This window comes from Rattus norvegicus, chromosome 11 (genome assembly GCF_036323735.1).
Source record: "Rattus norvegicus strain BN/NHsdMcwi chromosome 11, GRCr8, whole genome shotgun sequence".
Classification (NCBI taxonomy): Eukaryota; Metazoa; Chordata; class Mammalia; order Rodentia; family Muridae; genus Rattus; species Rattus norvegicus.
Window position 1 is genome coordinate 57,468,355 of NC_086029.1, and position 12,822 is coordinate 57,481,176.

Below are 12,822 nucleotides of genomic sequence, written 5' to 3' on the forward strand. Positions count from 1 at the left end.
CATGAGAACAGAATTTCTACAGCCATATGAAGAAGCAAAGAAGGAGCGTAGCAGGACACGGCTAAGAAAGCAACATAGAGTCTCTGTACTGTTTAAATACACAAATAATGTTCTCTTCAGTTAGTGGGAAATTAAAGCATCTCTCTACTTGAATTTGAAGGCTGTGAAGTAAAATGAAAGGTTGAGCCCATAAATCTCTAAGAAGCCAAGACAAAGCAACGCACCATCTGCTATGCTTCAATCTACCTTCTCGCCCTCGAAGTATCAACACCGTCATTTGTTCCTACTTTCCATCCTCTCTAGGGTTTAATCTGGATGGGTGAGCCAGTTCTGGGCTAATCAGCACTTCACAGAGGAGGCAGTAAGGTCCAAACACAGAGTTTATCTCCTTTCAACAACTCTAAACAAATCACCCAGGATACAAACATTCTAGCTAATACATTTCTCCTCATGCTAGCGGAGCTGTTTAGTTCACAGGGCCTAGCTATGTGACGCTAGTTTCTATAATTCTACAAAGTATGTAGGAATTCAACACGGAAAATGGTGAAGCTTAAGCTTTCTCTTAAAGAAAGCTGCAATGTGGACTGCATAGCTCAAGGTGGCTACTTGACTCTGGGCTGCATGGCCACAGAGGTTTAACCTTGAAATGACTGCCATACAGACTTGAGATTGTTGAACTAAGAGCCTCTCCCAGGAAGACCCTGGGAGCAATGACAGGATGTTTCAGCCTGAGCAAAACACCGGATGTCCCTGAGCGGATTCCTGAGAAGGGTTCGACCTTTTCAAAGAACATGTCCCCAGAAGACTGTTGCCTCTTTGTTATAGGAGGATATCTTGCAGTGTAGTGATTCACCTTATATCCTTGGGCATTTCCCAAACTCCCCCACCCTAAGCTTCAGTTCCCGCTTCTATTCCTGCCTCAGAGCTTTAAATGCTGTACATTTCTCTCAATAAACGAGACCTTGACAACAGAATCTTGCTTGGTCTCCTTCTTCTCTCGCCCCCCATTTAGGCCCAAGGGTAGCGCCCCTTCGGGACCCTGAATAACTGGGTCCCCGCTGGCGGGGACACTGATTGTCCTCCATCCTGACCCGTCTCTAAAAGATGGCTTGTGGCTTACAACGAAATGATTTCATGAGAGAAAGACAGCTTTTGTGATAATTCTCAATATATTCGGCAGGGGGTGGTGGTGGTGGTGGTGGTGGTGGGCGATTCAGTTGTTCAAACACTTTGGGGAAGGACAGACAGAAGGGTTTTTTCTAATGCTGGAATCAAATGCATTGTATCTTTCTGGGGTTGTGACCATTTTCTTCCTTTGATTCCGAATCTTTGTGGTACTAAATGATAGTTTTTATACGGAATGTTTAAAATAAATTAAGGAGGCTTAACACTAGTACTGTCAAGCCAGAAATGGGAACTTCATGTCTGTCGTCTGTATCTCCTGTATGGTGTCAGGATGTTAGACATCACATCCATGCTTTGTGATTTAGGAGCTTTTCCAGCTCTGTTGCCCATGAAAACACAGAAACTTGACATCTTTTTATGAAATCTGCGCAAGTCCTCAGAGAACACTTACGGAGTAATTCAGGTTATCACACTCATAGGACAGAGAAGAACATGTAATTCCCTGTTGTGAAACTCTGTTCCCAAAATTCCAAAGCGTGTTACATGGCACTGCTTCATTTTTCAATTCAATGGAGTGATTGTGAAAGAAATTGGTGAGTCTGACTATTGCTTGTCTGCCCGTCCTGGGGGTAAGTCCCTCGTGTATCGCCTGACTATAAAAGGAACTAACCATGCTGAAGGCCTTCAGAAATGCAAGTGACATTGGGTCCAGAGGCTTCTGAGTTTCATAGAGGAATATTAGTGCAGAGATTATGTGATTCTAAGGGGGGAAAGGACCCAACAGCATGTAGATAATAGGACACAGTGCACCATCCATCAGACAGTAAAAGGTCTAGTATTTTCTAGAACTCTTCCTACTCTAACACTGGAATTAGAGCAGACTGGCCGCTGTCTAATAGAATATGAGTCTAACTGTACTGCATCACTAGAAACTGAGAAACTGTCACAGCACTGAAGTATTTCAAAGATTTGGCCAGTTTCCTTTAAACACAGAATTTAGAAGTAATTTTACATCCTGGTATGCGCTATTATAGAGCACGTTTTTATGATTTCCTTTATATACTTTATGGAAAATTAGATTTGCCAAGCAAATCAAGCGCAATCAACCCCAGTTAGCATACTTTACAGAAGGCTATACAAAAATGCAAGTTCACATAATAAAATCACAGCATACAGAGCTAGTGAGAGATGCGGGCACCCAGACTGAGAACGGGGGAGAATATATTAAGTGACTGTGTATCTCGTATTTCTTGCAAGGCTCCAAACCTCAAATATCCTGTTCCTTCATTGCCAGAAACCATCAAAATAACCCAGGAGGTTCCAGAACCAAGCAAGCTAGAATTCTCAGCTATCCTTTATATCTCAAAAGGTGGTGTAGAGGCCTTTATGAGAACACTCATTCTGAAGTCTTGATGCAGAACATCAAGGTAGCAAATTTTCCAGTAAGTTCCAAGCAAAATAAATTTTACAAAAGGCAACGATATTTTACATTTCGTGATTAATCTGGCCCATGGCTGTCAGCTGCTGAATGTCAGCAATCCCCAAGGATATTAATGTTATATGTGAGGCCTTTCTGCTATGAACTAGATCAAGACAAAAATCAAAATTATTCTGGTATTCACAGAGAACACAGGCAAAACCACGACTGCCCGCACCCTTGCTAATGCTGACGGTTTGTGCTAACAGCCATCCGGATCATCTTGCCATCTAGTTACAGGTGTGGAGATCCTCACTCACAGGTCCTCTCACTTTCTGAATGTATTCAACCAAGAGAGGCAAAGAGCCACTTCCCTTCTGCTCATCGTTTCACGTGAGACAGAAAAAAGCGAAAACTTTCCGAACATCTTCAAAGAGATCCCCAGTTCCTCAGAGTCTGTGTTCTTCAGGTTATAACTAAACAAGGGAAGCTACTCGAGTAATTTGAAATTAATGCTATATATTAAAACTGCAGAGGATGCAGCTTGGCATATGCACAAATATACCCCAAATTAAAAAGTAAGAAAGGTTCACGTAAATGAAAATACAAATATATCAACTACTGAAGAATGCAAATATATCAACTCTGAAATGTATAAATTATTGAGATCACGAATAACCTAGTTTTAAATCTTTCTTTGAAGCTTAACATAAATTGGGATGGTTCCACTTAAACTAGTGCTTAGAGAGATGCATGCTTGTACATCAGCAGAAACAAGAGAAACGTATCTCTATTTTCCATAAGGTAGATTGGTGACTAATAATGGACCTATTAAGTAATGCCAGACAGTGTTAATTTTTATTTTTTTAAAGAATGCAGTTACCAGTTCGAGGCTGCACAACTCTGGAATCTTCAGATGTTTTAGCTCCAGGTACCACCCATGGCTCTTCACTTGAAGCTACATTAGAGAGAACCAGAAGGTGCTGAATGTATTACGACAGACAGACAGACTGCTGGGATAGGTAAGTGGGTGGGAAAAACTGCAGTGCAAAGCTCATATGGATCCAATTGACAGTCACTGTATATGTAAAAGTCAATGTGCACCCAGCCAGACAGCCAACAAGCAGAAAGATCATGCAGAAGTAATAGGCATCAACCAACTACTGATTTCCCAAGCACATTAGTTCATTTGGCTTCACAGAGAAAGGGCTCTGTCGATGTGTTCTACAGAACCGATCAGCACCCGCCTTATGTAATGCTTGTGACCAAGTCCAGGACCCCATATGTGGCAGGCCAGCATTTTGTCATAGGGCTACACCTTAGCCCATCATGCACATTCAAAGCATCGGAAACAAAGCACTTCTATTTACCCAGGGAACCCCCAGGTTTCTCGGATGGGAAGGCTGTTTTCGCCTCAGGAAACTCTGGGGACCCTTTTGGAGCTGGAATAAAGCACACATAGTTAGGGCAGGGGCATAAAAACAAAAAAGCTATTTAAATGTTTCAAAGTTACTGAAATAACAAATACAAGATAAAAAATTTCACCCGTAGGTCAAACATATACTCAGTAGAATTGTTTTACTTCTGTTTCAATGAAAGATAACTGTCTTTTGAGATGTCATGTAGCCTAGGCTGTCTTGGAATTCATGATACTCCTTGTGTGTGCTGTTTCCTGTTCAGTCATTACAGGATAGAGCATTATGCCCACTGCACAGTTCCTTCTTTGGCATTTTATCATCAAGCCAGTAAATGAGGGATTCAGGCTTGTTTTTTATCTACATTTACCAGTTGAAAATATACATGAAAATGGAATGAAAATGAAAAATACATTCATTTATGTGTTCTTGGGTATAATTTGCTTTAATCCATACAAAGCACCAAACACATTGAATTAGAAACATCTACGCGAGAGCTTTGCAAACCATAAGGCACCTACACAACCCTATGTATATTCTGCTCTATCTGAATATTCATTCATAAAGAAATTCTAAGAATCCTAAGGGATCTATAGAAACATCTAATATGTCTTATCTGTAAAGATAAAGCTAGAAGTAAATTAAAACTTTGAAAAAAAGATAAGATACCAATTTGAAAATAAAAAGATGATGCCAATTTGTTTAGCCTTATATGATTCTGAGTGAAACAATAAAATAACAATGTCACCAGCACCACCAAAAAAAAAAAAAGACAAAAAAAATACCTATCAGTGGTGTTGTCATAGAAAAGCCTCTTTAAGGCCCTAAATTACAAATGTTTAAAAATTGCATTTAAGGTTTGGGTGTTGAGTTCTGTATTATTTGTCCTTCTTTTCTTGTTTATTGGGATAAAGTTGCCTCCAAGGGTTTCTCTTAGTCATGCATAATATCCCCAAAGTAGCATCCACCAATGCTTCATTGTTTGATGACTTTTACCTAAAGAGCTCAAAAGCAATTCAGACTCAGGGATTAGAACAGATTGTGCTGTTTCTGGTGTCTTCTCACTGAGGACTACAACAAAGAAGGACATGGTTAGCAACGTGACGCTTCATAACAGACTAGTGTGCAGCAAGCAGTCCATGACTTTCATAGAAAGAGCTGGCTCTCCCTGGAAAAGTCACATAGCTGTTAGATGGGAGGTGTCTTTTAGGTCAGCATCATATGTGCACAGCCAAACACATGCTGTTCCTTTTCTTCAAGGGAAGAGAACAAATATGAAAAGCAAGATAGATTCTTTTGGGTAAAACAGCAGATAGAAACAGCAGTTACCATGAGCAACTGAAATTCTCATTAAATAGCAAGTCTCTTGGTGATTCTTCCCAAATTTAGTTGGCACAAGATTTCCCATAGCTGATCTGGGCAGAAATCCCAGAGAGAGTCAAGATTCCCAGCAGCTCTCGAGGCTTAAACGCTGTACTCTTGCCCACCAACCCACAAGATGGGTCAGAAGGGTCATGCAGTTAGTAGTAGCATCCACACCTGCCTGTTTGGTTAGTCACCAGGCATGGTGCTAACTCTTCAAGTAGAACTTGTCCAAGAAATGGGAATGTCAATTCCAGAAGCAGAAGAAGAAGAAAGGAGAAGGAGGAGAAGGAAGGAGAAGGAGGAGAAGAAAGGAGGAGGAGAAGAAAGGAGGAGGAGGAGGAGAAAGGAGGAGGAGGACAGAGGAGGAGGAAGAGGAGAAGAAGGAGGAGGAGGAGGAGGAGGAGGAGGAGGAGAAGAAGAAGAAGAAGAAGAAGAAGAAGAAGAAGAAGAAGAAGAAGAAGAAGAAGAAGAAGAAGAGGAAGAAGAGGAAGAAGAAGAAGAGGAAGAGGAAGAGGAAGAGGAAGAAGAAGAAAGGAGGAGGGAGAAGAGGCATGGCAGAATAAAGCAGTGTTAAACCTGTCAGCACTGGGGTTTGCCATAATTGCTGTTCTGTTGTTGGGGGAGGGAGATGGATGGACAGTTTTTAGTATTACCCAGTGCTGTCTCTGCAGTGTCTAAAGCACTAGCCAGGGTGGGCTTAGTGCTTCTTGAAACTGTTTCCGGAGTCACTGAAAAGTAAAACATAACTTTGTGAGCTAAGAGATGGTAAACTAAGGAAGCCACTTGGGCTCAGCACACCTTCTGTTGGCCTACATATCTTCCCAATTCCCTAGGGTGACACTGCCTACTTCCCCCAGGTGCCCGGCTGCCTGTCCTCCCTGATCAGCCCTTCCCAGGGTGGGATCACCCAGGTCCTCCCCCCATGAAGCTATTTTTCACAGCAATCTGAACGTTTTGTCTTCTCTTTCTTCTTCCATGGCTTAGTGTGATGCCAATGGTACAAAGGCTCACAGTGGCTTAAGAGAATAATTAAATAGAAAAAATTTCCAGGGTTAAATAAAACAATTATGCTATTAGATTTCCTCTACACCCCACAAATAACCAGAAGAGCTTAGGCCCAGGCTGAATTGTGGGCAGTGTTCAAATGTTCAGCCTGAGAGTGGGTTCGGTGTTTTCCGTGAGCTGCTCCATTAAAGGTAATGAAGACTGTGGGTAGAAGATGTGGAGAAGTAATAACCATGAACCCCGAGATTTTAACATTCTGAAAAACCCTAGAATTTTGCAGCAAGGACACATACTAAACAATACTGGATAATAAGCACTGGGGATTACCCAAGTATTTCTGAAGTGGAAAGTTCTGGGGAGAGCTTGGCAGAAAGTTGGGAAATCTGAAGACTTTTGTCAGACATCATGCCAAAAGAAGAAAGTGTAACTTGGAAGGCTGGGCAGAACGTTTGACACAGAGACAGAGTCGTTTAACCACTGGTCACGCCTGTACTTTTCTCTGTTGTTAACCCATCAAGGCTGGACAGAATGTTTGACACAAACACAGACTCGTTTAACCACTGGTCATGCCTGTACTTTTCTCTGTATTAACCGATCACATCAAAGTTATAAAAAAGAATCAGCTTGGAATATTACCCAAGTGGATTCTACTAGTAGCTCAAATGGTTTCCACCACATCTTAGAAAGGCCCATTTCTTACAGTAAGGTCATACTCTGCTAAGATATATTCTAGTTCAATCTGCTTCATTAAGTCATTTTGTTACTGCACCAACCTTACCCTCTCTTGACCAAATGCAAGCCCCAAAATTTAGTACAAGTGCAACACCACAACACCTCAAGTTATAGAAATTTTATGAATGAAAAAGCTCATTTTTGATGAGAATGATTTAACTAATGGGGCACTTCAGGAAATGCTTGGCCATTGTTTGTTTGACAAAATCTTAGCTAAGGTGGCATTACTCTGGCCAAAACTCAGTATTTCTGAGACTAATGTAGATGTATTTGGAGAACAGACATTGGTTGTTTGGTAGTAACATTGATAAACTATGGGGACAGTGCTTCCCTCGTGTTTAAAGGTTTTTGCTCTTCTCTTTGTTTTTGTTTTTGGAGCCAAACTATACAGATTCTCTATATTAGGGCTGTTAATCTGCAGGGACATTTTTTTCCTAAACGATTTCAACGCAATTTCATAGCCAGCATTATGGATTTATGAGGGATACAAGACACTTTGTTATGTTGATCACTTGTGAAGCTAACTGGGCCATAAAAAACCAGTCTGTGGTGCTTGTACAAGAGGAAAGGCCATGGAGCACTGTAACAGCCTTAGTGTAAACTCCCTCAGCTCTGAGGGCATCTCCATTCATCATCAAAAACAAACCTCCCTTGCTACTCACTGGTCTACCAACTCTTGCTCTATTTTCATCTGTTCTTTTCCCAAGCTTAAAACCCTAGAATCTCCTATTGTTTTATGATCAAAAATCATTTTTTGTTCTTTGCTTTAAAAAAATTAGGTTTATAACTCGCTCACTATTTGAAACAAAGTTGCATTTTCTCAATAGCAGGTCTATAGTTCGCTCGCTCTTTGAAACAATGTTACATTCTTTCTTTTGCAATAGCATCTTCTTACCTGTTACTGGCTGCCCTGCCACTTTTTCAACCTCCGGCGTTTTAGATTCTGCTGGTAAAGCCAATGTTTCATTCTTAGCTGAAAAAAAGAAAGCCAATTTTCTTCCTCATAGTACAGTGCTCAACACTACCTTATTGCAAACATAATCAACCACAAAATTTATTATAGAGCTATCTGATCATTTTATGTGTAGAAGCCTATTGTCTGCCTGTATGTGTGTGTACCATGTATGTGCCTGGTACCCACTATGGTCTGAAAAGGGACTGCAGGTACGGCTGGTTGTGAGCCATGACGTGGGTGTTAGAAATCGAACCAAGAGCACTAAGTAGTAATACGTGCCTTTAACCACTGAGCTAACGGTTTCCTTAACAACAACAAAACATTATTTATACACACCTCTTCCTGCCAGCCAGTCCGCTGTCCTGTCCCAAGGAGTAGTATGAAGAGAACACAGACTTTAAAATTCTCCCCTGTTAACCCTAGAATTTCTTTAAAATCTTAAGATTCTTAACAGGATGACAAACTCACAATGGTTACATCAATAAATCCTATCACCCAACTTAAAGTTTCTGCAAGGCATAGTCGGACCTGCAAATGTTCCTTTATTTTTATTCAAGGACAGCTAATTTTTAAAAAAAAAAGTCAATATGGATTTTTCATTATTATAGATGGTTTAAAAAATGTAACAGGTTATAACACTGAAAAATTTGAAACTCACAAGTAAGAGATACAGAAAAATAAGTTATTTGGAAAAATCTGTGGCAAAATCACAATGAACAGTGAGTGGCCTTCATTTGAGGCCCATGCTAACACATACCTTCTCATTCAGTTTCTAGGATTTTGGTGTAAAATGGGAGTTTTTCTTCCTTTTTATGCATCTTTTAGGAAACCTTTCTTTTAAACCTTGGATGTTTTCTTAAAGAACACTCCTAAATCAAAATTGCACTCCCACCAGTAAAAATTCTCAATTTCCAATCTGATATCCCCAGTCAAGTTCCTGGGATACACCAGTCCCTGGCTAGAAACTCATCTCCTTTGTGTTCTCAAAGCTTCTTGAGAACAGAAATTTTGTAGCCACCTATGGCTGGCCTCACTCTTGCAAAGTCTGCGTCCTTCCCTGAATGTAATGTGGACACAAATAAGTTTACTCCTTACAGATAGGAACGCAATTAGAAAGCAGACACATTGATTTCGGGTGTATCCATTTCTGTGGACAGGTGCAGTGTGCACTGCTCGAAGGTCAGGGTCTATGGCTACACGCATGCTCACAACACTGAAACAGGCAACAGTACTGTTCCAATCTCCTTACAAGGCAGAAAGAGTAACAAGTCTGTCTGCAATGGCCTTCACTTTAGCCTTTCATTTTATAGAATTTTTTCTCCTAATATTTACCAAGATTTTTCTCTCTGTACATTTTTCATAGTGACAGCTTTGAACCATTCTGATTGTTATCAAGTGAAGAAATCATTTGACTCACAGCTTCTCGGGAGTTCTGCTTCTCTTCTATTCAATGCGCACCACAAGAAGATGAACTCTTCAAATGTAATGTAAGGGCCCATCCAGTGTTCCCAACTTGGTTAAGGCAATTTGTTACCTTTTCCCCCTATGGTCTTGATTTTGGTAACCTCTACTTGTCTAGGAACCTAACTTTAGAACCTTTTCTCTATCCCTGTCTGTTTCTTTGTCTCTTCTCCCTATCTCTCTGTCCATTTGCCTATCTGTTTATGTCTCTGTCCCACTGTCATTCTGTCTCTTTGTCTCTCCGTATCTCTCTGTCTCTGTGTGTGTGTGTGTGTGTGTGTGTGTGTGTGTGTGTTACTTACAGTCTCCCCTCCCTTATCTTAGACTCAGGGACCAAAAACCGATGGTTTCAGGTTCTTAGATTCAATAGCTGCCTTTAATTGGCAATCACATTAACCTAAAATTCAATCACAAATTGGAAAACACGGCAAGCCATCATCTCAAGATACATTTGTATTCTTGAGATGTATACAATGCTAATTTATTGTAAAGGGATATGGTATTTCTAAATCTGGCACACCAGATAGCCCCATAACTGGGAGATGGGAAATAGATGTAGATGAGAGAGTTCTAGCATCACTTTGCAGCCCATGAGACTTTGTCTATACTATATACACCTGCTATCACGACAGAGAGTAAAACACTATCCAACTATGGCCCAAACCTCAGTAATTCTTTCTCCTCCATTTTTTCTTTTATATTCTTTTCAACACTGTTATTTCTCTTAACTTTTGGCAGGGGGTGTCTTGGCTTTGGCAAACCCTCTGTAAGTCCCTTGGAGATGAATGTGTGCATGTGACTTCTCTTGTTTATTTATTCACACCATGTGTTCTTAGAACAAAAGCTGTTACATCTCTTGATGTCCCATGATGGGCTCTGCTGAAATGGGGTTATTATTTTTAGGATTTATTCCCTCAAAAAAATACAACTTTTCTGAATTGCAGTGATAATTAACTTTGGGAAGTTTATTTCTCCCTTGGTAATATAAAAAGTGTTTCTTTCCATGCAATTTTGTGGAGAAAAAAAAGGGAGTGTTACACAGCAAAACAATCAATTAACGAAATGAAGAGTTGCTTAGGGATTGAAAGGAAACATCTGGAAGCTATGATTCATAAATAAACTCAACTTCTAAATATATAAATATCCTCCATAACATTGTACAGTACGATAGGCTGACTGTGACTGACAGCAGTTAATGGGACATTGCAGAATAGCTGCTGGAGAGAGCAAAGACATTTCATAGTCCGAGGTGATGAATATGCCAATTATCTCGAACTCATTGTTATACTTTGCACATCCATAATGAAGTGTTGCTCATATGCAAATACATAATCACCATCAACTAAAACAAAATAAGACTTGAAACAAGATAATAAAACAAAATAATAGTCTGAAACTACTATAGCGCATAAAGACGGAATTACCTCAACATCTAGGCATAGAGAAGGATATTTTAGATAAGAAACAAGAAACAAAACCAACAAACAGGGTCTCAGAAAACCCAGAAGCTTTGGTACAGCAAACGTAACTGCAAATAAATCAGCCAAGAGGCAGTCCACAGACTGTAAGATTTTTGAGCTATAAATCTTACAGAGAATTAGTGTCTACAATACACAAGAACTATTAAAAAGAAAGCCTAAACATTAAGAAAACAATCTAAGTAAAAAATGGGCTAAAGAGAGTTCTCAAATGGAGAACCATTTAAAAAAGTGTTCCAGAAACATCCTAGAGGGTAGCTCAGTGGCGAAAGCACTTGTCACAGAAGATTAGAGAGCTCAGACCCCCCGAAGCTTACTGAATGTCATGTGGGCATGCATGGTGGCCCATCTTATCATTCTGCCCTCAGAAGGCAGAGACACAGGATTCCCAGAACAAGATGGCAGGCAAGAGTGACCAGAACAGTAAGCTTATGTTTGATAAGGAATCATTCAGGATGATTTACAGATAAACCTCCCTCAGTCCTCCATGTGTACACATACACGTATCTATGATCATGCATACATATATATACACACATACAAACACACATACATTAACTCACATATACCACCCAGTACACATGAAAACAGAAAAAGAACTCAACATCCTTCAAACTATCCTAGTATTTTGTCTCACTTCAGTCAGAATGGTCGTCATCTAAGTTTCAGACCTACTGCCAGAGAAACAACTTTGAGCCCAATCTGATAGTCAAATGCAGCTACCAGAATTATTCTCTTTGAAGGGGATCTTGCTGGTGTTTTCTACCTCACATAATTTGTACCCAAATTCTTTCTAGAAGGCGGCAGCAATATCGTTGCAAAGCACACAATCATCCTTATGTTCCTTTTATGTCAGCTCCCCCTGAAAATACCTAATGGCTGCTCAATGAATATAATTCAGGAAAATTCAGAAAGTACACCTATTCAACGGGTGCATTCCAGATGCCAATGCCCAGTTCTCTTCCACATGTATATGCATACATATAAAATAGCTTTTCTTACAGTTCCTCCTCCTCATTATTTTGCCCTCAAATGACTCATCTGAAATATTCCTTACATAGTCACAGTGCTAGTGTGTGTTGAAAAGCCTTTGCTTACCTAATTGTGCCTTGAGAGCATCCGAAATCTCAAGCATTATGGATGAGGGAAGTTTTACAGTGGAATCGTTAAGACCAGGAATAATAAGATGAACTGTAAAGAAATTAAAGATATAAGTGTAAGAAGAGGAAGAAAATCTATCGGTCAAAAACAAACCGTGGGGAATCATAAAGCAGAACCAAAAGGTTGATACTTCCTTCCTGGTTAACTTTAACTCCACATTAAAAATGCAGAAATATATGACCTCGCCTTTTTAAATAGTGTTTCCCATATCTAGAACTCATCAACAGAAATCCCTTGGGTTCAAATTCACAGGCTCAAAATTTTCCCATTGGCTACAACAATTTCCATCCCCACTTTTAACATGCCAATATACAGGTGGTGTCTCTTGGGTGGTAGCTTAGAATGGACACAGCCAAGAAGTTAAAAACAGTAAAATGAAGGGGCGCTAATTTAGTACACTTGCTCATAGTACAAAACCCCATTAGAAGCATATTGTTCTAATGATAGCCTAGATTGCCCATTCTAGATACACATTTTACGATGGACTTACCCAATATTGTTCCTCCAAAAGGAATCTTGTCTGGGGACTTGGTTGAAGCCCTGTGGGTAACATTCTGAATCACTGGTGAAATATAAGAAGACAACAGTGTGGTAGGGATGAGCACAGGAACCAATACAAAGCTGAGAGTGTAAAGTTACTGTCCCTCGACAGTCTGAATCTAAACGTATCAATTAGGGGAAGCAACCCAGTGGGTTGGCTACAGAGTC

General features: G+C 40.1%; 1 protein-coding gene across 50 annotated transcripts in view; it reads right to left on the minus strand.

Annotated features, from left to right (window-relative positions):
- Abi3bp (ABI family member 3 binding protein) overlaps positions 1-12,822 on the minus strand; it is a 216,708-nt gene that overhangs the window by 87,073 nt on the left and 116,813 nt on the right. For 42 of the 50 annotated variants that reach the window (XR_010056273.1, XR_010056272.1, XM_039088841.2 and 39 more), the window contains exons 8-14: positions 12,605-12,676; positions 12,052-12,144; positions 7,955-8,032; positions 5,976-6,050; positions 4,954-5,028; positions 3,913-3,984; positions 3,426-3,500 (exon numbers count right to left, since the gene is read on the minus strand). Coding sequence is in view for 48 of the 50 variants with exons in the window: in XM_039088841.2 (XP_038944769.1) it covers positions 3,426-3,500; positions 3,913-3,984; positions 4,954-5,028; positions 5,976-6,050; positions 7,955-8,032; positions 12,052-12,144; positions 12,605-12,676 (540 nt within the window). In the remaining 2 variants the exon portion in view is untranslated. The remainder of the gene's footprint in view (positions 1-3,425; positions 3,501-3,912; positions 3,985-4,953; positions 5,029-5,975; positions 6,051-7,954; positions 8,033-12,051; positions 12,145-12,604; positions 12,677-12,822) is intronic. The other 8 variants (XM_063270929.1, XM_063270907.1, XM_017598129.3 and 5 more) reach the window with 5 other exon arrangements.